The 25,257-nt window shown below is 45.5% G+C and overlaps 1 protein-coding gene across 1 annotated transcript in view; it reads right to left on the bottom strand.

The window, feature by feature from the left end:
* The window catches only part of LOC306973220 (cadherin-18-like), a 159,940-nt gene that overhangs the window by 86,714 nt on the left and 47,969 nt on the right, over nucleotides 1-25,257 (bottom strand). The window contains exons 3-4 of the mRNA XM_079570093.1: nucleotides 15,978-16,272; nucleotides 9,347-9,466 (exon numbers count right to left, since the gene is read on the bottom strand). Coding sequence (XP_079426219.1) covers nucleotides 9,347-9,466; nucleotides 15,978-16,272 — 415 coding nt within the window. The remainder of the gene's footprint in view (nucleotides 1-9,346; nucleotides 9,467-15,977; nucleotides 16,273-25,257) is intronic.

Raw genomic sequence — 25,257 nt, 5'->3', positions numbered from 1 at the left:
CCTTTAAGCGTAATCATCGTACTGATAAGAGATTTGTGGATGATTCAGACACACTCCGGTTTGTGCAGATAAAGGCACAATATGGACGGTTTCTGCCAGACAAACACATCAGATTAATAGAACAGCAGCTACAAAGTAGCAGACAGGTATTTGAAGCTGCTGGTGCCTCTGGAGTCTCCCTAACATGAAGGTGTAGGACCCTCCAGAGGCTGCAGTTGTGCATAAACCTTCTATCCGGCCTCCCCTAAACTGTTCATTGAAGCTGAAACAGAAACGGCTGCAGTGGCTCAGAAATACATGAGACTCATTTTCAAACAGTCTTGTTCACTGATGAGGCCGTGTGACCCTGGATGGTCAGATCAATGGAGTAGTGGTGGTGAATGGCCACAATGTCCCAACAAGGCTGTGACGTCAGTAAAGAGGGGGCGGAGTCATGTTTTGGACCAGAATCATGGTGAGAGAGCTGGTCGGCCCCTTTAGGCCCTTTTAGGATCCCTGAAGGTGTGAAAATGACCTCTTTCTGACTGACCACTGTCTTCTATGCTACAAAAAGAAGAGCCGTGTTTTCCCGAACAAGATCCTCTTCCTCATGACAACGCACCATGTCCTGCTGTAAAGAAAACCTCTGCATCACTGGCTGCTATGGGGATAAAAGGAGAGAAACTCATGATGTGGACCCCCTCCTTCCCTGACCTCAGCCCTATTGAGAACCTTTGGAGCCTCAACAAAAAAAACTTCTATGAGGGTGGGAGGCAGTTTTCATCCAAACAGCAGCTCTGGGAGGTTATTCTAACATCCTGCAAAGAAATCCAAGCAGAAACTGTCCAAAAACTCACACGTTTAATGGATTTAAGAATTTTGAAGCTGCTTCACACAAGGGCTCCTATGGTAAAATATAACTTGACCTTTTAATATTTTTTTGATTGAAATAACTTTTGATTTCAGTAAATATGACCTCCTATTGCTACAAACTCAACAAATGACCATTTTCAGTTCATTACAAGCTTTAAAATGTATTGAAACGATGTGTTGCATAATCATTTGGAACAGTGGATTTTGAGGTTTTTACTATATTTATTTTTGAAACAACCCCATGAACTGCTACCTTAACGTGGTGGGGTTGTTTGAGTGCCCGAATGATCCGAGGAGCTATGTTGTCTGGGGCTTTATGCCCCTGGTAGGGTCTCCCATGGCAAACAGGTCCGAGGTGACGGGTCAGACGAAGAGCAGTTCAGAAGATCTCTATGGACGTACAATATTCAAGGACCGTGACGTCGCCCGGCATGGCGCAGCCGGGGCCCCACCCTGGAGCCGACCTGGGGTTGGGGCCCGAACGCGAGCGTCTGGTGGCCGGGTCTCTGCCCACGGGGCCCGGCCGGGCCCAGCCCGAAGGGACGACGTGGGCCCGCCCTCCTGTGGACCCACCACCCGCAGAGGGATCCGTAGGGGTCGGGTGCGGAGAGGACTGGGTGGCAGTCAGAGGCAGGTGCCTCGACGACCTGGTCCGCATGCACAGCTTTTGGCGTTCGGGACATGGAACGTCACCTCGCTGGGGGGGAAGGAGCCTGAGCTTGTGCGGGAGGTTGAGAGATACCGACTAGATATAGTCGGGCTCACCTCCACGCACAGCTTGGGTTCCGGATCCCAACTCCTGGAGAGAGGCTGGACTCTCCATTTTTCTGGAGTTGCCCGCGGGGAGAGGCGGCGGGCTGGGGTGGGTTTGCTCATATCCCCCCAGCTCAGCCGCCACGTGTTGGAGTTCACCCCGGTGGACGAGAGGGTCGCGTCCCTACGCCTTCGGGTCGGGGACAGGTCTCTCACCGTTGTTTCGGCCTACGGGCCCAACATCGGTGCAGAGTACCCGGCCTTCTTGGAGTCCCTGGGAGGGGTACTAGATAGTGCTCCGACTGGGGACTCCATTGTTCTGCTGGGGGACTTCAACGCCCACGTGGGTAACGACAGTGAGACCTGGGAGGGGGTGATTGGGAAGAACGGCCTCCCCGATCTGAACCCGAGTGGTGTTCTGTTATTGGACTTCTGTGCTAGTCACAGTTTGTCCATAACGAACACCATGTTCGAGCACAAGGGTGTCCATAAGTGCATGTGGCACCAGGACACCCTAGGCAGGAGGTCGATGATCGACTTTGTAGTTGTGTCATCTGATCTCCGGCCGCGAGTCTCGGACACTCGGGTGAAGAGAGGGGCTGAGCTGTCAACTGATCACCACCTGGTGGTGAGCTGGATCCGCTGGCAGGGGAGGAAGCCGGTCAGACCTGGTAGGCCCAAGCGTGTTGTGAGGGTCTGCTGGGAACGTCTGGCGGATCCCTCTGTCAGTGGGGTCTTCAACTCCCACCTCCGGAAGAGCTTCACCCAGATTCCGGGGGAGGCGGGGGACATGAAGTCAGAGTGGACTCTGTTCTCCTCCTCCATTGTCGATGCGGCTGCTCGTAGTTGTGGCCGTAAGGTCTCTGGTGCCTGTCGCGGCGGCAATCCCCGAACCCGGTGGTGGCGCCCGGAAGTAAGGGATGCCGTCAAGCTGAAGAAGGAGTCCTACCTGGCCTTGTTGGCTTGTGGGACTCCTGAGGCAGCTGAGAGGTACCGGCAGGCCAAGCGTGCTGCGGCTCGGGCGGTCGCGGAGGCTAAAACTCGGGTCTGGGAGGAGTTCGGGGAGGCCATGGAGGAAGACTATCGGTCGGCCTCGAAGAGATTCTGGCAAACCATCCGGCGCCTCAGGAGGGGGAAGCAGTGCTTCACCAGCACTGTTTACAGTGCGGGTGGGGGGCTGCTGACCTCGACTGGGGATGTCGTCGGGCGGTGGAAGGAGTACTTCGAGGACCTCCTCAATCCCGTCGTCACGTCTTCCAATGAGGAAGCAGAGGCTGAGGACTCGGAGGTGGGCTCGCCCATCACCGGGGCTGAAGTCACCAAGGTGGTGAGAAAGCTCCTTGGTGGCAGGGCTCCGGGGGTGGATGAGATTCGCCCTGAGTACCTTAAGTCTCTGGATGTTGTAGGACTGTCTTGGCTGACACGTCTCTGCAACATCGCGTGGCGGTCGGGGACAGTGCCCCTGGATTGGCAGACCGGGGTGGTGGTCCCTCTCTTTAAGAAGGGGGATCGGAGGGTGTGTTCCAATTACAGAGGAATCACCCTCCTTAGCCTCCCCGGTAAGGTCTACTCCGGGGTGCTGGAGAGGAGGATCCGGCCGATAGTTGAACCTCGGATCCAGGAGGAACAATGCGGTTTTCGTCCTGGTCGTGGCACACTGGACCAACTCTATACCCTTCATCGGGTACTCGAGGGTTCGTGGGAGTTCGCCCAACCAGTCCACATGTGTTTTGTGGATCTGGAGAAAGCGTTCGACCGCGTCCCTCGTGGTGCCCTGTGGGGGGTGCTCCGGGAGTATGGGGTCCGGGGCCCTCTGCTAAGGGCTGTCCGTTCCCTGTATGACCGCAGCAGGAGCTTGGTTCGCATTGCCGGCAGTAAGTCAGACCTGTTCCCGGTGCGTGTTGGTCTCCGCCAGGGCTGCCCTTTGTCACCGGTTCTGTTCATTACTTTTATGGACAGAATTTCTAGGCGCAGCCAGGGGCCGGAGGGTGTCCGGTTTGGGAGCCTCAGAGTCTCATCTCTGCTGTTTGCGGACGATGTTGTTCTGATGGCTTCAACGAACCAGGACCTTCAGCACGCACTGGGGCGGTTTGCAGCCGAGTGTGTAGCGGCCGGGATGAGGATCAGCACCTCCAAATCCGAGGCCATGGTTCTCCACCGGAAAAAGGTGGCTTCCCCTCTTCGGGTCGGTGGGGAGTCCTTGCCTCAAGTGGAGGAGTTCAAGTATCTCGGGGTCTTGTTCACGAGTGGGGGACGGATGGAGCGTGAGATCGATAGACGGATCGGTGCGGCGTCAGCAGTGATGCGGTCGCTGTATCGGTCTGTCGTGGTGAAGAGGGAGCTGAGTCGGAGGGCAAAGCTCTCGATTTACCGATCGATCTACGTTCCCACCCTCACCTATGGTCATGAGATTTGGGTCATGACCGAAAGGACAAGATCGCGAATACAAGCGGCCGAAATGAGTTTCCTTCGCAGGGTGGCTGGGCGCACCCTCCGAGATCGGGTGAGGAGCTCAGTTACCCGGGAGGAGCTCGGAGTAGAGTCGCTGCTCCTTCACGTCGAAAGGAGCCAGCTGAGGTGGCTCGGGCATCTGTTTCAGATGCCTCCTGGTCGCCTCCCGCGGGAGGTGTTCCAGGCATGTCCTAGTGGGACAAGGCCTCGTGGAAGGCCCAGGACACGGTGGTGGGACTATGTCTCCGAGCTGGCCTGGTGTCGCCTCGGGGTCCCCCCAGAACAGCTGGAGGAGGTGTGTGTGGATCGGGAAGTTTGGGCATCTCTGCTGAGACTGCTGCCCCCGCGACCCGGCCCCGGATAAAGCGGAAGAAAATGGATGGATGGATGGATGGATGGATATTTTTGAAAAAAATACTGTTATCACTGGGAGATTTTTTCAACCACATTTAAATGATCCTCGACCAGTTAAAGACTTGAAAATGATGCTGACTCTCATTTCAGTTGACAGTTACAAAATCTGAGAAAAAATGTCATTTACATAATAATTTGGAACGCGGTGTACACATTTTTCTCTGTATAATGTATAAATTAAGAGCAGAGTTCTCAGCATTGTCAAAAAACGTTGTTTTTTTCTGACAAAAACTTACCGAGATACCGAGAGGGCACATTAGCGCATTCCAAAAATCCTCAAACTAAGACCCTAGGGAAAAAACTTAAAAAACAAACAAACATAAAGGCAGTATTAATACCGTATATTTAGATTGAGGGGACAAAAGGGGGCAGGGCAGTCGGCGAGGGCCAATAATTGCCGCTTGCGGCTATATTCTATCTTAGTTTCTGACCCAGCCTTGATCAGTTCTCGTTCGCATTAATACGTTGCCGCTAGTATTAGCATGTTGTTGCTAGCTGTGACATTTTGCGCGGCGATCAAAAACCCATTTGTGGGGAAACTACCACAGCGTTTGAATTCTCCAGGTTCTTAGCTTCAGAATGACAGCATGTCCATATGTTCACTTAGTTAGACTTTGTAAGTTGTGTTTTTAAGGCGATATCTGATACCAGTATTGGATGGGTGCATCCCTAATTGCAGCAGCAGCTAGAAACATCCACCCCTCTTTAATTTAAATATTAACATATTATCCTTAATTGACCTTTTGCAAAACCCAGCCCTAAAACTGGTGACGGGTCCAACCCCTTGTCAATCATACCTCAAAAGAGGTATGATTGACAAGGGGTAGGACCCGTCTCTACCATTTCTGAGCCAACAAACCCTGTTCCAGTGTTGGACCTGACAACATTTTGAAGCTTTTTTTCTATCTAATTTCTGCCTGATTTATTGAGCTTTGAACCCCCTGAAACTGTACTTTCAGGGATCAAATAGCCTATGTTGACAATCCACAGCCTAAATGCCACTTAGACATGTATAATATAATGTAAAATACTGTCTTTTCCTCAAAAAATGTTGTTGAATAAGCATTAAATAAGCAAGACAAGCAAAAAATTATCACAAAAACAACCCAATAACAGTCATTGTAACAGACTCAAGTTGTGTTCTATACTTTGTCTGTACATAACAATTAAAAAATGCTTTCTGGGAAAGGCTTGCGACCCATTATCCACATTATTAACCCATTGTTAATAATGTGGCACCTCCACCTCTAAAAAGGGTTGTCCAAGTAACATCTGATCAGATGGTCAGAACAACAAGGTCAACAGTCAATGGCCAATGTACCAAAACAAAAAACAGCATCAGGACGATCGGAATTTCCTTTTAAAACCATCTCAGACTCAAACTATGCAAAGACTTTTAACAATTTTGCCTGGGTGTGAAACAAAATCTTCTGGGAATTCAAACATGTCAGCATTACAGAAAAACAGCAACCACTACATTTTACATCTGAGAAGGGTAAGGGGTGGGTATAGTCTATAGAGGAAGAGGAAGTTTTCCCATTGATAAAATGTACTTTTTTAAACATTTTATATAAAATGTAAATACTGTCTGTAAATATTATGAACTGTATTGTTTTATGCTTTTTGTAGTGTTTTGTAATTGTCTGTCTCAATGCAGATGGAAATGAGCTCCAAGAGCTAAAGTCTGGTACAAAGCATCTTTTCATCTGCTGATTAATGCTCCTGCACATGTCCCTGTCAAATAAATAAAATAAAATGAATTGAAAACCGTTCCTCGACCCACTTTTTTGCCTCACCAGTTGAGAACCACTGGCCTAGACCACCCGTCTCTGGCAGGTCATTTCCATTTCCTTCTTCTCAAAATGGTATCCCTGACGGGTCTACTTTTAGAAATCCAACCACTAACAGCGTATTTCCTTTCAATTATTTAATATTATATTTGTCTGTGCCCATCAAACCATGGATACGAATGTACTTCAGAAGATTTCCCCTCATAAAAAAAAGAGATAAAAACAATGTGTTCTTTAACTCAAAAGATCAACTCCCAATGAGTGTCGCTCTCTCTCTGTGCATACTTAAAACCCCAGCGAGGCAGTAAACAAACCCGCAGCAGCAGGGGGTTCCCCGGACCCGCGCCGAGTAAACAACCTGCAATCTTTATATCTTTGGGGCTCAGAAGGAACATTATAAAGGAGGAATTGGAAAGCAGAGACGGCGTCCTTTGCGACCCTTCTCTCTGAAGTGTTTGACTCCCAAGCTTGATCTCTCATTACCAGCCCCGGAGTGTGTGGTTTTTTTGGACCAACCTTGCGCCCGTTAGCTTCGGGCATCATTAGTGTGTTTACCAGTGCGCTGAGCCGGTTTCAGCCCGGCGCTGTGCCACACTGGCCCCACGCTCGCTAACGGGTCAGAGTTTGCCAAGTTTACACTTTGGATGGTAATGAGGCGGAGGGTTTCAGAAACAGTGGTGAATCTGGACATGGTGGTGTGGAGTTTAAAACGGTTTAGGCTCACTTCATGAACTGAAGAATGATTACACTTTGACTGCAGGAAAAACTCTTTTTTTTGTTTGGTTGTTGTTCCAATTTTGGTTGTTCTCTTCACCGACAAAGAAATTGCTCTGATTCAATGTTTCTTCATAGATATATATGTCAGACTGTAAGCTTAAAGCCCATTTGTTTTTGCAGTCACACACACACATCAGTTTGTTACATTCGTGATGTTCGTGGAGAAAGTTTTTGTCTGTCAACAAATCTTCCACGAATGTCACGATTCACCCTTTGTGGAGTTCGCGACGGAGCGTGTCCTCTCGTGATGAGTAGTGGTGCTTCGTAACTGAGAGCATTCGTAGAGCATTCGTTGTGCAGAATCACTGTTTTCACGCATAAAATTGATGTAAACCCACACTACGGCGAAAAGTACATTTTCGTACCTGCAGTAGCAAAAGAAAAGTCACATAAACTCGGCCAAACCGCGCTCCAGAGCCAATCCAGGGCCATAATATACCCGGGGTATATTATGGCCCTGGGGATCCGTCGTAGAAGCGAGACGTCCCTGCTCCACCTCCAACCCGGGGTGTGCGGCAGGCGGTCTTGTCCACATTCGCCCAATTCTTGACAGATTTCTGACACAATTCCCAAGAACCCGCAACAGCCCACCCCCGCACGCAGCAGTGCGGGATGCATATTCGTGACCGTCCGAATCATCATTCGGGGAAGATGCATTTGTAGCATTCATGACCTGTCGTTGCTATGTGTAAACCCAGCATAAGATATATCTGAGCTTTGCACCGCTAATCGTATACAAACATGGTGGCAGTGAGTCCGAAGAGCTTAAGTCAAGAGTAGACAGACGTTTTTCTATTTTAACTATGACAGAACTAAAAGTGGTGAATATTTTAGATGGAAAGAATCATTGTCAAACTGTCCAACACAGAGACAGTTTTTCCCATACGAAGATTATACAAGTTGCGTAGGGCTCTGCATCTCAGTCAAATTACAGTGTTGTCTCGCTTGTTGATCGGGTGCATTGTTACGGCGACAGATTCTCTGACAGCGCTCATTCATCCTCATACAACACCAAAACGAAGCGCTCTGCTGAAGTGAGAGAGACCTTCCGGCTTCCCCTGTCAGTCCCAAGCCTTTCACGTCCTTACTCACCCCGTGTCCCGGGTAGTGCGCTGGATTGGGCCCACACTATATCTTCAGAGGACAATCATATCAGTTATTTGTCTCAGAGAGGAGCTGAATCCACACAGCTCTCATGGGCGCAGCAAGTTACTATCAGTAACTCTATAGTTCTCTGAATGTGTCTGGTCTAAAACAAATTACCATCAGGCTAATTCTCAGTGCGAAGATAGAAATAAGCAGTCAGGTGCAGGTTTCAATTGACTTTAAATCAGCGGTTCCCAAACTGTGGGTCAGGAACCAGAGATGAGAGAATGTGACAATTTACCATTTTAAAAAGTGGGGAAACAATCGCCCTGAACCCCAGTCTGACACTGGCAGATGGTTTGTGGTTCTCACACAGAGGGGCAGGGCCCGAATTGAGGTCATTATGTTCCACCACTTCTGCCCTGCAGTACTGCATATAACTGTTTTTGACCGTAAAAAAGTTTGTTCTTCATTGATTAGCCTTGGGATGTGTACTATAGTCTCCCAGGGACAGCTCACAGACCCCAGGGGCAACGCTTAGCTATCCCACCCGGCCTTCGAGGCTCTGAGCCGGGCGGGAGACCGTACAGCGGGCAGTGTGTGGCTAAAAGTGTCCGCTGAAGGCAGGAGGGGGGGCGGGAGGTACGAGTCCCAAATGTAGGGAATCGGAACAGACGAAGTCTGCATCATAAAATATCAGCTACAGAGTTGTATTCCTCTCTTAGCAGATGATGAAGCCAGCAGAGCGAACAAAAACGCAGAACCGGAACTTGTGAAGACTATTGTTACCCATAATGCACCGCAAAAGAATAGAATCACCGGGGACCTCGCAATTTTAGAATTGCCCTGATGGTAATAATCTGGAGAATTTGGACTTTCATTGCTGATTCACACAGGCATAGAAACTGTGAGGACGTCAGTCTTTTCTACTTGTTACCTGAGGTCCCAAGGTCATTCTAGTGCGGTGTGAACAGGGCTTTACAGATGTACACCTCTTTTGTTGGACCTGCTTATTTGAAAAGACTGCGATGAGGTCATACACATACTTTTCCACATTTATGAAATTTGGTTCAAAATATCCAGCGACGATGACGGGTTATGTTCTGTGTTTTCGACAATTTTATCAGAAAAAAAGGCACCAGGAAAATCTAGGCCATATTGACTTTTACATGGCAGCTAACAGGAAACAACCCCCCCCCACCAGCGCGACGGATTGAGCTCACCTGTCTTGGGATCGACGGAGAAGTGCGGCTGTCCCTCCAGGAGGCTGTACACGATCTTGGCACTGTTCCCGTAAGTGGGATCGTCGGCATCAGAGGCTGTCACCCGGCAAACCGAGGTCCCTGAACACAACAGGAGAGCCGTAATGAGCCCACAAGCACGGACGGATGGATGAAGAAAACACACACTAACAGCCTGTTCTGTATCTGTTGAACATGGCCCCTCCTTTGTGCATCGTTGTCTGGCACTGAATGTCGCAGAGTTGGGTCAAACGCTTGTTTTATGGAGAGAACTGTGTGACTCCTGCTGTTACGAAACACACATTTAAGTTTGTTTCATGATCATAACAACAACAGTATTTTTTAATGCTTTAAAATAACGTCTTCTGCTGATCTCTGCTGATACAGCTTAGCACGGAGATGAGTGAGTAAAGCAGCACAGTGAGAGGAAAACAAAAAGGCAGAAGCTGTTTAAATAAAGTCTTGCTTCTTGATGTTTAGGGAAAAGTGTGTTACGTCTCAGGAACAGTGTTTTCTCGATTGGGGAAAAAATGTAATGTGAAATGGCAGAAATCTCAAATGATTTGATAACTGTTGGATGTTGTCATCAAAGGGACTATGTCACCGGCATAGAGACTAGTTAGTCATCAGATGTCTCTGATCAAATCAAATCAAATCAAATCAATTTTATTTGTATAGCGCTTTTCATACATGTCATGTAACACAAAGTGCTTTACAGATTTAAAAACATTCTCTCACTCCCACTTCCTTCCAGACACATTGTAGCATTCACACTCCCCCCACCCACCTCCTCAGAGACACACTGCACAAGCACACAATACACACTCAAGGTAAAACAGTGGAGATTATGGACAAAAGGCTAAGATAAGGCTAAGATAAGGCTGAGTGCAGATAAACCAGGTAAGGAAACACCATCCAAGGAGCCGTCTGCATCGGGAGCGGCACCTCGGCTGCAGCCACAGGGACCAACACAGGGTGCCCGGACAACACCACACCTCCATCCAGACACCCACAAGACAGCCCCCCAGCAGCCACAGCCAACCACCGCTCCCGAGGCAGAGGGCTCCTCCAGAGGAAACTGGAAGAGCATAAAAATTGTTAAAATAAATAAAAGTACGTAAGTAAAATTGAATAATAGGATAATAAAAAATAAGACCGAGAGGTAAAATACATAAATACAGAATAAATATTAATAACTATTAAATGTCAATTTAATTAATTATAAGGTGCTGATAAATAATAATAAATAGGCCTAGCAAAAATAAATATCAGTTAAAAGCTAAGCTAAAAAGGTGGGTCTTGAGCCTGCTCTTAAAAACATGAACGTTCTCTACGGCCCTGAGCTCCTCCGGCGTTCAGGTCGTTCCAGAGGCGAGGGCCGTAACACTGGAAAGACGCCTCACCGTGAGTTTTCCTGTTCACTTTAGGAGTAACTAGGAGACCCCTGCCGGAGGAGCGAAGGGGCCGTGAAGGTTCGTAAGGTAAAAGCAGTTCTGAAAGATAAGAAGGACCAAGACCATTAAGACATTTAAAAACCATTAAAAGAACTTTAAAATCGATCCTGAAACACACGGGGAGCCAATGCAGCGATTCTCAAACCGGTGTAATGTGGTCCCGCCTCCTGGTCTTCGTCAGGACACGAGCTGCTGAATTTTGTAAGAGTTGTAAACCTGAGATACTCTTTTTGGGAAGAGCAGAAAGCAGGGCATTACAGTAGTCGATACGACTGGTGATAAAAGCATGCATTAGCGTCTCCGTGTTGGCCCGAGAGAGAATGGGGCGGACTCTGGCAATGTTCTTTAGATGGTAAAAACCTCTCTTTGTGATATTTTTGATGTGTGGAATAAAAGTCAGCTCAGAGTCAAAAATCACGCCCAGGTTCTTCACCTGTGAGGAAGGATTAAAAGACAGTGACTGTAGTTTGGGTAAAAGTCTCTCTCTCTGGGCCTCAGGACCGATGACTAAAACTTCAGTTTTGTCCTGGTTAAGCTGGAGAAAGTTTCCTGCCATCCAGGATTTAATATCTAAAATGCAGTTAAAAAGTGCATCCATTGGCCTGGTGTCATCAGGAGACATGGAGATGTATAACTGTGTATCATCAGCATAACTGTGAAAGTTGACTCCATGTCTCTTGATGACATCACCAAGAGGGAGCATATACAGATTAAAAAGCACTGGGCCTAAAATCGAACCCTGGGGCACACCACATGTGATTTTATGGACCTTAGAGGAGAAGGTATCCACACTTACCATGAATGTCCTGTCTGTGAGGTAGGAAGTAAACCATTTGTGTGCAGCACCAGAGAGGCCGATGATACATCCCCTGGACATAATGCGAGTCTCCAGGTAGTCTTTGTGAAAATGAACAGGTTCGATTTCAAGTCTCAGCATGGTCTCCGAGAGGTCTCCGTGATCTCAAGCAGCTGTGGTAATGTAGCCAACACTATTTGTTGTCCTCAACCCTTGAGATGCTTCTGTGACACAGACAGGTCTCAGAGACATTGCAGGGACGTCACAGAAACATCTCACAGGTTTTGTTTGAGACCGTGTAGACCTCTCGGACACCACCTTTTTCAAACGTCTGTGCAGTCTCTTTGCTGAAATCGAACCTGTTCATTTTCACTACCTCGAGACTCACCTTATCTCCAGGGCGTGTCTCGGAGACATCTCTGTGACCAGCGGCAACTCGTCTACAACTTGTCTCCAGGCCAGTGAGATAGGCCCTTAAAAAAGAATCAAACTTTTATGCTCCAACAGTCAGGTCCTTTGTCCCGTGAGTGCTTAAACCTCCAACAGTGAGAGATTGGACTCGGTCTTTGACTTGAGAAACACAGTGCTAAAATTAGCCAACGGCAGCTAACGGACCGGCAGCATACGCACTAATTAAATGTGCTCATGCTGTTGCGGTCTGTTGCTGTCCCATTTCCAAAGCCCGGTAAGATCTGTGACAACATGACAAAATTGGAAAGAGAATGTGCCAAACAAGAGATGGACAAGTCAAAGCTGTGGCAGTGTTTATGGAGACGAGCAGACTTTCAACGTGTAGAGCAAATAAAGGGTTGCACGTACATTTTGTCAGTGGGAAAGGTCCTGGAATGATGCGCCGATACAGGCTACGCTCTCAGATGTGGAGTTATCTCGATGTAAATGAAAGGACAGGAGTCTTGCGCAACATGAGGCATCATGGAGGAAAGCTACACGTTTTTCTGACCGTAGTTTGTTCATTATTGAGGAGCTTAGGTCCATTAATCCTGTAATTACTTTAACAAACTGTAGAATACATTTACAGTCCTGATTGAACATACTCCAGTTATACAAGGGAGACTAGCTTTGTGGTCTCACACTGTGCCTGCTGAGTTAAGCACATGTGGAGCCCTAAGTAGGGCTGGTTACCCTACAGTTTTTTAAATATATATCATATAAGATCAGGCGAAATTTCCACGTCACCCCGATCATTTCTCTCGGCACCCTGGGAAACGCTGGGCTAGCGAGCCCTTTCTTTTTCAGTTCATACACCGACATAAACCTTAATTTTCATTGCGATACATCTGCGTACCTTTTCAATAGCCTTTTGTAGAAACACATTTTTACTTTGACCGAGACTGCTGAGTTAGTATCTTTTAAAGGGCCTATATCATGCAAAATCGACTTTTTGGGGCTTTTAACCATGTCTTTTAAGCATTAAAAATACCCCCAGAGTGGTTTTAGGCTTCATTCACACAGTTCTCAGCAATCCTCCTGAATCCTGCTCCGCCCTCTCCTGGAAAACTAGTTGTGACACTCTGACGTTTTTTACATCATAGTGTCAAACAGGAAGAGCACAACTTCTGTAATGTAATGCCTTATGGCCTGATTTTAATTTACAAAACAGCTATTTAAAATAATAATAATAATAATAATAAATATATATATATATATATATATATATATATATATATATATATATATATATATATATATATAAAAATATATTTTTTTTTTTTCTTCACCAGAAAGGGTCTCAACTCAACTTATATAGCGCTTTTCCACCTACATTAGGCACTCAAAGCGCTTTACAGCAAGGATCCACTCACCCATTCACACTCTCATTCACACACCAATGTACGCAGACACTGGGGGCAATGTGGGTGAAGTGTCTTGCCCAAGGACACAACGACAGTGTGCACTTTCAGGAGGTGGGATCAAGGTGAATTAACTTTTGTAACCAACGCCAGTCCCATAATGTAAACACAGAGCGGCCAGGACACAGCGGTGAGTCAAAACGTGTGTTGCTGTGTTGCAGATGTCAACTCCTTATAACTGCATTGTGAAGAAACTTTTGCTGTGATATTTATATTTCTTTTACTGCTAATGTTGCATGGGTGGATTAGCTCGGAGAGAGGGGGCGGAGTTAACTGAATGGAACCATCGCTTCTTCCAGGTTTGCAAAATACCCTACATAAAATAGTGCTCCATTGTGGTAGAGGTACAATATATCATAAATGCCTATACTTTACTTTGGGACGGCTAAAATAGCATGATACAGATCTTTTATCCTCTTACCTGCCGTCCCTCCGAGGGTTAGTCAGGATATGATTAGGGTTAAGAATAGCAAATGTAACGTAAGTTGTGTTTCTTTCACTTTCAAATGAGGTATCACACTGGCATAGATTGTAATACGCTTTGAGATTTGGATATAAATAATTTCAACCCTAACCCTGAAGTGGCAGTTAACAGGTTAAGTGAGTAAATGTGGTTCATTTGTCAAGCTTCATGTCGTCAATTGTAAAGTTTTTTAAAACACTCTGGCCAGAACATCTCCACTTTAGTAGCTCCAACAGACCATGACTTGGTCTACTACTAAACGATATTTTGAAGGAGTTTGTCTGGCTTTGAACCCCCAAAAAGTGTGCCGAAGGGAGACGGACTGAATACGCAAGATAACTCAGCGATTCACCCCTCAAAACCCAATGGAAACATACTCTCTCTCCCGTCCTTCCTCCCCAGCCTCTCCGTCTCCTCCTCTTCACCTCCTCTGCTGAAGTCTAGGCCCCAGAGGGAGATATTTCCCAAACAAATCTATAATTCTCTCCCGACCTGCCTGACTCCAAAGTGCCAAAGTGTGTGCATTCAGTAAACTCAATTTCATCTTTTTTCTTGTGTATCTGCAGTCGGAAACACTTTGCGAGTTGATAGCGAGAAATTCAAATACTGGCTTGTCGTTGATAGAAAGATTGTGTCTGTACTTTCTCGTTGCTATCATGCTGTCAGTCTGAGGCGCGGGATCAGCAGCTCCTCTGACATGTTTATCTCACTCGCGCTCCGAAAGAATCGCCTTGTGTTCAACTGACACGAGGAGACGGACCCCGACGTGGGTTTAACCTACAAATCTACTCCGTTCACTGCTCACCACAGGAGAGACAAAGAGACAATATACGTGTGAACGTGAGGGAGGAGGGAGCTCACAGACAAGGATGGAATACTGAATACTGGATATGGTCTATGGTGACAAAATAAATGTACTAGTTAAGTCCAAGACTGTTATGTGTGGAGTCTGTAGGAGCTTCTAAAGTGGAGATGTTGTTGCAAGAGTGGAATGAAAACAGAATTTTGAGAAAACCGGCCTTAGAGTTTTAGAACGTGTGTGCTTCATCTGTGAGTACATCCCATTTGGGGGAACGCATTCTCCCATTTTTCAGTTTTTCAGGGACTTCATTTATACCGCGCATTTTGTAAGGCAACTCAATGCGCCTCAGGGTAAAGGATCCAGGAACTATTTTAGAGGATTCGGCAAAGATTAGAGATGATATAATGTGTTTCAGAAGCCCCTTATGAGTGACCAACAGGTCCGGTTACCACCTACAGGAGGAGCCATAGGGGCTGGTGCAATGAGACATGGGCAGCTCCAACAGTCGCCTCCATTACCCGGAAAAGTGGAAGAGGATGGATGGATGGATGGATGGATGGATGGATGGATGCTTCCTGGATATCACCGGCTCGTTAGCAACACAATGTCATAAAATAATCATTGTACAGGGTAAGTTTAGTCGTTTTTATACATTAAAACTAAGGGCCCGATCTGTTCTTTCTTAACCCAGACTATAGTGTTGACTTTGCTGCGTAGTAGGAGTGCACTGTGACAGCCCAGCTCCAGACCTGCATTAAGCGGGCTGTACAGACACCCATGTGTTATGTAAAAGGGAAGGGGTGAGGGACACCGAACACAGACATTGTTTTCCTCATGGTGGGATACATAAAGTTTTTAGTTTGACCTGATAGAGCTTTTAAAAGCTTATCAGACTAATGCTGATGGAAGAACGTGAGGCAGCGCGATGTCAACGAGGAAAAGATGTGAGACTCTCTGTGCTACTTGCAATAAACCACTTCTCTGTCGACCTCTTGTGTATTAAAGGAACAAGATGTTGTTAGCATTTGGCCTGTGTATTCCTATAGCTCCAAACAGGGGAGAAGATAGAAGGGACCACGCTCTTCCACGGGCATAAAGACCAGACAGGTACGTATCAACTCGTCTAAGTTCAGGTAAGAACATATCTCAGTATGGGAAAACGGTGGCCTGTTCCTTTAAGGCCTTGATTTGTCACACTTGAATGACTGTGTTGTTGGATAAACATACCAACGTCAGACATCTCGGGTACGGAGGCTGAGAAGGGTCCGTCGGGGAAGGTGGGCGGGTTGTCGTTGACGTCCTGGACTTGGATGATGAACTCGGACTGGCTCTCGACGGACCGGTTGGTGAGCCTGTCCACAGCCCGGGCGTGGAGCACATACCGGGCTTTGGTCTCTCTGTCCAGGCTCTGCGGGGCGTGGATGTCCCCTGTGTCCTCGTTTATGGTGAAGAGCGAACCGGCGCCTTCTCCTGACAGGATGTAGCGCACCGAGCCGTCGCCCTTGTCCGAGTTGGAGTGCAGCTGCAAAACAGAAAGAATATGGGTTTGGGAATATGACGATGATGATGGCGCCATGATGTGCGTAGTGCAGAATGGTAATGGGCCTAGTCAAGAGCGCACTCAAATTATATTTTTATTTGAACTATGACTCAGATAAACCCTGTCTGCACAAAAGGCTGTGTAAAAATATAAGGTACACTTAATAGTTCGCTCAACCGTTTGGTCGAGCCCACTTTATCGAATCATGTGTTTTTTTCTAATTCTGCCTATCACTACCATTAGGATCAAGTTTCTAACACTCAAAATATCCAGTTTGGACTAGTATAGGTTGGGGTTGGACTAGTTAGGGTTGGTTTATGCTGGTTTAGAGCAGGTTCGGGCCTGTTCCGACCAGTTTGGACTGGTTTAGACCTGGTTTGGACTGGTTTAGACCTGGTTTGGACTGGTTTAGACCAGGTTTGGACCAGTTTAGACCTGGTTTGGACCAGTTTAGAGCCGTTTTAGACTGGTTTAGACCTGGTTTGGACTGGTTTAGACCAGGTTTGGACTGGTTTAGAGCCGTTTTAGACTGGTTTAGACCTGGTTTGGACTGGTTTAGACCAGGTTTGGACTGGTTTAGACCTGGTTTAGACCTGGTTTAGACCTGGTTTGGACTGGTTTAGACCAGGTTTGGACCAGTTTAGAGCGGTTTTAGACTGGTTTAGACCTGGTTTGGACTGGTTTAGACCTGGTTTAGACCTGGTTTAGACCTGGTTTAGACCTGGTTTGGACCAGTTTAGACCTGGTTTGGACCAGTTTAGAGCCGTTTTAGACTGGTTTAGACCTGGTTTGGACTGGTTTAGACCAGGTTTGGACTGGTTTAGAGCCGTTTTAGACTGGTTTAGACCTGGTTTGGACTGGTTTAGACCAGGTTTGGACTGGTTTAGACCTGGTTTAGACCTGGTTTAGACCTGGTTTGGACTGGTTTAGACCAGGTTTGGACCAGTTTAGAGCGGTTTTAGACTGGTTTAGACCTGGTTTGGACTGGTTTAGACCTGGTTTAGACCTGGTTTAGACCTGGTTTGGACCAGTTTAGAGCCGTTTTAGACTGGTTTAGACCTGGTTTGGACCTGGTTTAGACCAGGTTTGGACCAGTTTAGACCTGGTTTGGACCAGTTTAGAGCCGTTTTAGACTGGTTTAGACCAGGTTTGGACCTGGTTTGGACCAGTTTAGAGCAGTTTCAGACTGGTTAAGACCTCGTTTGGACCAGTTTAGACCAGGATTGGACTGGTTTATGCTAGGTTTAGAAGAGGTTTCCATTGGTTTCGACAAGGTTTGGACCAGTTTGGACCTGGTTTGGACTGGTTTAGACCTGGTTTGGACCAGTTTAGACCAGGTTTGGACTGGTTTATGCTAGTTTTGACAGGTTTAGAGGAGGTTTCCATTGGTTTGGACAAGGTTTGGATCAGGTCTGGCTGGTCCGGTGTCTGCTGGGTTAGATCAGGTTTGGACTGGTTTAAGGCAGGTAACTCAGAGGTCTATCAAAAAAAATAAACAAACATAAACTAATAACGTTGATGTTTGTCCTCCAAATGCTTAGAAAACACACAAAAAAGAGTGTAGGGAGTAACATTAAAGGGTTTATCTCCACTGAACAATACCTTATTGAGCACAGGATTTTGGCTTTCATAGACAGGGCAGCAACGAGAGACATTCAGCATATTGTCGGAGCCAGGACTCGAACCCACGAGCCGTTATCAGGCATTTTTGTACTTTGACAACCAAAAGAAGATTGCGCTCGCTGTTCACTTATCCTCAATCGTTTATCTCTGAAGCATCGCTGTAAATTTAAAGCTGAGACACACACACACGCACGCGCACACACACACACACACACACACACACACACACACACACACACACACACACACACACACACACACACACACACACACACACACGGCTCCTGTCAGTCACTGAACGCATCATGTCGACTCATTTCCAGATAGCTTATCACCACAGACAGCAATAGGAGAGATAAGATACAGGTACAGGTACAGGTACATCCCCTGTCAATCAAAGCAGATCACAAAACCGATAATCTCACCAAGACGTGAGGAGTTATAGAAAAGTTTTCTACCAGTTACCTGTGGCTGTTTTTTCTCTCTCAATTAAACACTACACACATTTGCCCAAACGCTGCATTCTTCATGAGGTCCACCTTCACAAAGCACTGCACTTGTGGAACCCGGTATACAAAGAGCACAAGGGCCCACATCGGAGCCGCAACCACAATAGATGCAACTTCTTCTGCTCGACTTGATTTTATTGTACATTTTCTTCATGTGATTCCTATGGGCGTCTATGCAGCAATGTTATGTGGAAAGTCGTTGAAGCAATTCGGACAGAAACCTACATTTCTATAGGTTTCCTAGGTGGAAATATGCCATGGAGGGGCAGGTTGATCAAATTAGCAGAGGACACCAGTCAGCTGTGGGGCGCAGTGACTTCTTTCTCTCCTGCTGTGAACCATTTCATGGTATTTATACCATTTCCGATGTTTCTTCATAATAAACAAATTATTAGATGATGTTTAGTGGCTGTTAGACGTGAACCCGACTCACAATTAGCAGAAAAAGCCACTTTTATGCGTTCATTTCTATTATTAACTGTTTCATTAATGACTTCTAACTATGTTTTCTAAATTGTCAACTCAAATGAGAGTCAGCATCATTTTCAAGTCTTTAACTGGTCGAGGATCAATTAAATGTGGTGGAAAAATTTTCCCAGTGAAAACAGTATTATTTTCAAAAATAATTATAGTAAAAACCTCAAAATCCACTGTTCCAAATTATTATGCAACTCATCGATTCAATACATTTTAAAGCTTGTAATTAACTGAAAATGGTCATTTGTTGTATGTGTAGCATTAGGAGGTCATATTTACTGAAATCAAAAGCTATTTCAATCAAAAAAATATTAACAGGTCGAGTTATATTTTACCATAGGAGCCCTTGTTAGGGCTTAGACTTCTTAGCAGAATTTTCTGAGTTCTTAGCCAGCATAGTGCTGGACTGGAATAAAATTATAATAGTGGGTGATTTTAACATCCACGTGGATAATAAGAGTGACAGTCTGAGCAGGGCATTTAGTGCCCTGCTGGACGGGGTTGGCTTCACACAAAATGTGAATAAACCTACCCACTGTCATAAACACACCCTTGATTTGGTTTTAACATATGGGATTGAAATTAGCAACCTAAACGTTCTCCCTCAAAACCCTGCGCTTTCTGACCATTTCCTAATTACATTCAATTTCTTAATTGAAGATTACACTAATCCACAGGATAAAATTAAATTAAAACGGACACTATCTGAAAAATCTGTTTTAAAATTTAAAGAAATTATCCAACCAGTCTTTAACATTACAGAGAATAGCTCGCTTACTGATTTAAACGATAGTGATGAGTATGTGGACAGCGTTATGCTCACGTTAAAAACAGCCCTTGATGTTGCGGCTCCACTGAAACAGAAAGTTATTCGGCCAAGGTGTGTCGCCCCCTGGTACAACGCGGAAACACCAGCGCTTAAGCGGAAGACTCGCAAATTAGAGCGGTTATGGCGCAATTCGCGCACTGAACAATCTCTTAGATATTGGAACAAATGCCTACTCGCATATAAGCAAGCCATGAGGAAAGCAAAAACAAACTACTACTCTTCATTAATTGAAGCAAATAAAAACAACCCTAGGTTTCTCTTCAGTACTGTGGCCCGGCTAACAAACAGTCACAGCGCAGTAGAACCTTCAATCCCTAATACCCTTAGCTGCGATGACTTCCTTAAATTCTTTAATGATAAAATCAAAACCATTAGAGATAAAATAAACGATAAGCTTCCCTCATCTTATCCTGATCTAAACCTAGATGAGTCATTGACTCCATCTGAAGTCTTAGACAGGTTTATAACTGTAGATGAGGCTGAGGTATCATCAATCATTATGTCCTCAAAACCTTCAACTTGTCTTCTAGATCCAATTCCAATTAAACTCCTTAAAGAAATTACTCCTGAAATCTCAGATACCATATTGAAAATAATTAACTCGTCTTTAGAAAACGGTTATGTGCCAAAGTCCTTTAAATACGCTGTTATCAAACCACTTTTGAAAAAACCTAGTCTTGATCCTGACATTTTAGCCAACTATAGGCCCATATCTAATCTCCCTTTCATCTCAAAAGTCCTTGAAAAAGTAGTGGCTAAGCAGCTTTGCAGTCACCTACGGGACAATAACTTATTTGAAAAATTTCAGTCAGGGTACAGAAGTTATCATAGCACAGAGACCGCCTCAGTCAAAGTTACCAACGACCTGTTATTAGCAGCTGACGCCGGACTAGCTTCAATCCTAGTTTTGTTAGACCTTAGCGCAGCCTTTGACACAATCGACCACAATATTCTCCTGCAGAGGTTAGAATGTGACGTAGGCATCAGGGGAACAGCCCTCTCCTGGTTTAAATCTTATTTATCTGACAGGCAACAATTAATGTAAACCAAAAGTCTTCACCGTGTTCCAAAGTGTGCTATGGGGTGCCACAAGGTTCAGTGCTCGGGCCAATTTTATTTATACTATACATTCTTCCATTAGGTAACATAGTCCGAAATCACAATATAAATTTTCACTGTTATGCGGACGACACACAGCTGTATTTATCAATAAAACCAGGTCAGACAGATAAATTAGAAACACTTAGCTCCTGCGTAAAAGCCATAAAGACATGGATGACAGCAAATTACCTCCTTCTTAACCCGGACAAAACCGAGGTTATTATATTAGGCCCTCAAAAACTGAGAGAGTCTTTATCTCAACAGATCATCTCCCTGGATAATATTAGCATATCAACGAGCACAACAGTAAAAAACCTCGGAGTTCTGTTTGACCAAGACCTCTCTTTTAAAACACATATAAACCAGGCTTGTAAAATAGCGTTCTTTCACCTGCGCAACATTACTAAAATACGAAATATCCTAACTAAGAGCGATGCAGAAAAACTTATTCACGCATTTGTCTCTTCAAGGCTGGATTACTGCAACAGCCTGCTGGCAGCGTGCCCTAAAAGCTCCCTGAAAAGTCTTCAATTAGTTCAAAACGCAGCTGCTAGATTGTTAACCCGGACAAAGAGAAGAGAACACATTACACCTGGGCTAAAGTCTCTCCATTGGCTTCCTGTTGAGTTTAGAATAAAATTTAAAATCCTGCTCCTCACATTTAAATCCATAAAGGGTTTAGCTCCGCTTTATCTCCAAGACGCTGTCATTCCATATCAGCCAACCAGAGCTCTCCACTCTCAAAACTCAGGGCAACTAGTGATTCCTCGAGTCTCCAAAATTACTGTAGGAGGCAGAGCCTTTAGCTCCAAGCTCCGGTTTTGTGGAATAAACTCACAGCCCACGTTAAAGAAGCAGACACAGTCCCTATATTTAAGACTAGGCTCAAAACGTACCTCTTCGAATTAGCTTATAATCAGGTCAGTTTGGTAAAGCACTAACCCACAGCCCGAAGTAAAGCTGCCTCAGGAGAAACACTGCTGTGGGAAGTACGGTCCACTGAGCGCTATCCTCTTCTTCTTACTGCAGACTTTGTTTTATCATGATACAATACTTAATTTATCTGTAGTCTGTTCATCACTATTCACATGGTGTCTCCTGTCCCACTCCCCCTCGGGAGTGCCCGTCTAGATCGAATGGAGGAACCTGGGTGAACGGAGGAACCCTGCATTCTGGAATCTGAGGACTGGACGGTCTGTGATCTTGGCCCGTCTGCTGACGGGTCCTTCGGCCCTGGGTCTCTATAGCCTGTCCGTCCATGGGAGTGGATCTCTCCTTCTGTGGTTCTCCCCAAGGTTTCTCTTTTGTCCTGCCGGGTTTTTGAGTTTTTCCTTGCCGTACTGGAGAGTCTAAGGACGGGGGACGCCCACGCCGCTCATCGCTACCTTTGGACACTATATTTGCCTGGATTCACCTGAACCTTTAATTGTCATATTTATTGCTGTGTTTTATTGCCTTGATGTTTGTTGCAGCCCTTTGAGGCGACTTCTGTTGTGATATTGGGCTATACAAAACCATTAAACTTGAAACTTGAAACTTGTGTGATAGCAGCTTCAAAATTCTTAAATCCATTAAACTTGTGAGTTTTTGGAGAGTTTCTGCTTGGATTTCTTTGCAGGATGTTAGAATAACCTCCCAGAGCTGCTGTTTGGATGAAAACTGCCTCCCACCCTCATAGAAGTTTTTTTTGTTGAGGCTCCAAAGGTTCTCAATAGGGCTGAAGTCAGGGGAGGAGGGGGTCCACATCATGAGTTTCTCTCATTTTATGCCCATAGCAGCCAGTGATGCAGAGGTTTTCTTTACAGCAGGACATGGTGCGTTGTCATGATGAAGAGGATTTTGTTCGGGAAAACACGGCTCTTCTTTTTGTAACATAGAAGACAGTGGTCAGTCAGAAACTCCACATATTTTTCAAAGGTCATTTTCACACCTTCAGGGATCCTTAAAGGGCCTAAAGGGGCCGACCAGCTCTCTCACCATGATTCTGGCCCAAAACATGACTCCGCCCCCTCCTTACTGACTCTGCCCCCTCCTTACTGACGTCACAGCCTTGTTGGGACATTGTGGCCGTTCACCAACCATCCACTACTCCATTGAGTTGACCATCCAGGGTCACACGGCCTCATCAGTGAACAAGACTGTTTGAAAATGAGTCTCATGTATTTCTGAGCCACTGCAGCCGTTTCTGTTCATCAGCTTCAATGAACCGTTTAGGGGAGACCGGATAGAAGGTTTATGCACAACTGCAGCCTCTGGAGGGTCCGACACCTTGATGTTCAGGAGACTCCAGAGGCACCAGCAGCTTCAAATACCTGTCTGCAGCTTTGTAGCATCTGTTCTCTTAATCTGATGTGTTTGTCTGGCAGAAACCGTCCATATTGTGCCTTTATCTGCACAAACCGGAGTGTGTCTGAATCATCCACAAATCTCTTATCAGTTCGATGATTACGCTTAATCTTTCATGAAATATCAAAGGTTTTCATATCTAGACCAAGGCATTCAACTATTTCACGCTTTTCATCAGCAGAAAGACCCTTTTTCTTTCCCATATTGCTTGAAAATGATCAGTAGTTTTTCCCTTAACTGGGCTTAACCAGAAAACTAATCATCCCAGGTCTCTGAGATTAATGTCAGTGATTCATAGAGCCCCGAGACACGATACCATCAACACGTTTCATTATTATTATTTTTTTTTTTACCTTTTTGACACAAAAATACAATTTGCATAATAATTTGGAACACAGCGTAAATGAGATCGATGGGTTGTCAACAACTAAAAACATCTGCTTTGTTCATAATTTGCAATGTTTGATGCTAAATGCTAATGGACGTAGGAAAAATAAACCTCCTGTTTTCTTAGTTTAGCCCTGACCCATCACTACTACAGAGTCTACAATAAATAGACCAGAGCTAGGATTATTTGGATTAGGATTATTATTAATCTGGTTTATTTGGTTGTCATTCCAGTTTCATATACCAGGCTCACTGTGACTACACTTCCATAGTGACTGAGCCAGACTCAGAGAATTCAGCCCTGCCAGACGAGGCCTGAGCACCACAATAAATGGTGTGACCACGATAGGGAACAGTGCAGATATTAGGACACAACCACACTTTGAGATAGGGCGATTTAGATGAGACTTCTGGAAATGGAAGGAAAAGTGAGCGGTCGCAAAATTTACCAGCTCCCAGCGGGTCTGACACCTCCTTAAGTTTTATAGTATTTTTATGGGAAAAGAACATTAACATTAACACCTGCCAACATGCCAAATGCGTGTAGATAGATTTGGGCTGTGGCGGGTCAGATCATTCATTTCCTTTATAGTGTCATTCTCATTGACATCTGAACATCCTTCTCCTGCAGCGTTTAAACATTCTCTACTCTCATCTTGTTCTGGGACCAGGTCTGCATCTGTCACGTGTACCAGCGACAAGCAGCACTGCTCCACTCCACACAACCACGTCACATGGAGACCATAGGAAAACAGAGGGGTTTTCCTATGGTCCCATATTCACCTCCAACACTTTGGTCTCTGTCTGGACCCTGGACCAAGCTACAGTGTTTTACACAAACTAAAGCTCCAGCTACAGACTGCACTTATTCTCTAATAATAATAATAATAATAATACATTTTATTTATAATGCACTTTACATTTGACACCAAATCTCAAAGTGCTACAGTAAAAAGGAAGAGGAGAGATTATCAGTAAACTTACAATAGCCCGACGAGTCTACAACGACAATACATTTACTACAAGCCCAAGGCAAGCAGTGATTCTATTTTTGGTTGATTTCTTATTGGGTTTTCTATGTTAAACTGATCACATTAACGTTAGAGTGAAGTTTTAAATATACATTTTAGTTTTGGCTAGTGAAGTCTAGTCAGTCTGTGGCTAGTGACTTTAGAAAACCAGTAGCCACACTGGTTAATGTCCAGCCCTTGACAAAGCAACAGAAAGAAAACGGTTAACCCAGAAGAGTGAAAGCGAACATAGCATCTTGTGCGTTAACAAACTTGCCGATGACAACAACATGCTAGATTTCCAGAGATGATGCACCTTTTTAGGAGAACGGCATCCTCGGTCGCCTGGCCTTAGCCATCCATAAACTTCGGTCAATTATAATTTTCCTACATGTACGTCTGGGTCTGATCTCAGTGGCCGCATGACATTGGTTGAATTTCAACCGACCATTCAGAGAGCGGGGGAGGCGGGGCTTGTAGGTGACGTCAAGCATTTGCGCCACATTTGCTGGTTGTAGTTTGGCAATGGCAGCGGACACGAAAGTAAAGGAAGCTCTTCAGTCTGTTCTGGCTCAGCTCCAAATATCCAGAAATTGAAGCCTTGGAATGTGCAAGGAATGTCCCCAAGAGTTATGATAGAGTTATGATAGAGTTGTGATAGAGTTATGATAGAGCTCTGATAGAG

The sequence above is a fragment of the Gobius niger genome, assembly GCF_951799975.1.
Source record: "Gobius niger genome assembly, chromosome: 13".
Taxonomy (NCBI): Eukaryota; Metazoa; Chordata; class Actinopteri; order Gobiiformes; family Gobiidae; genus Gobius; species Gobius niger.
This window is presented reverse-complemented; position numbering and strand designations above follow the sequence as displayed.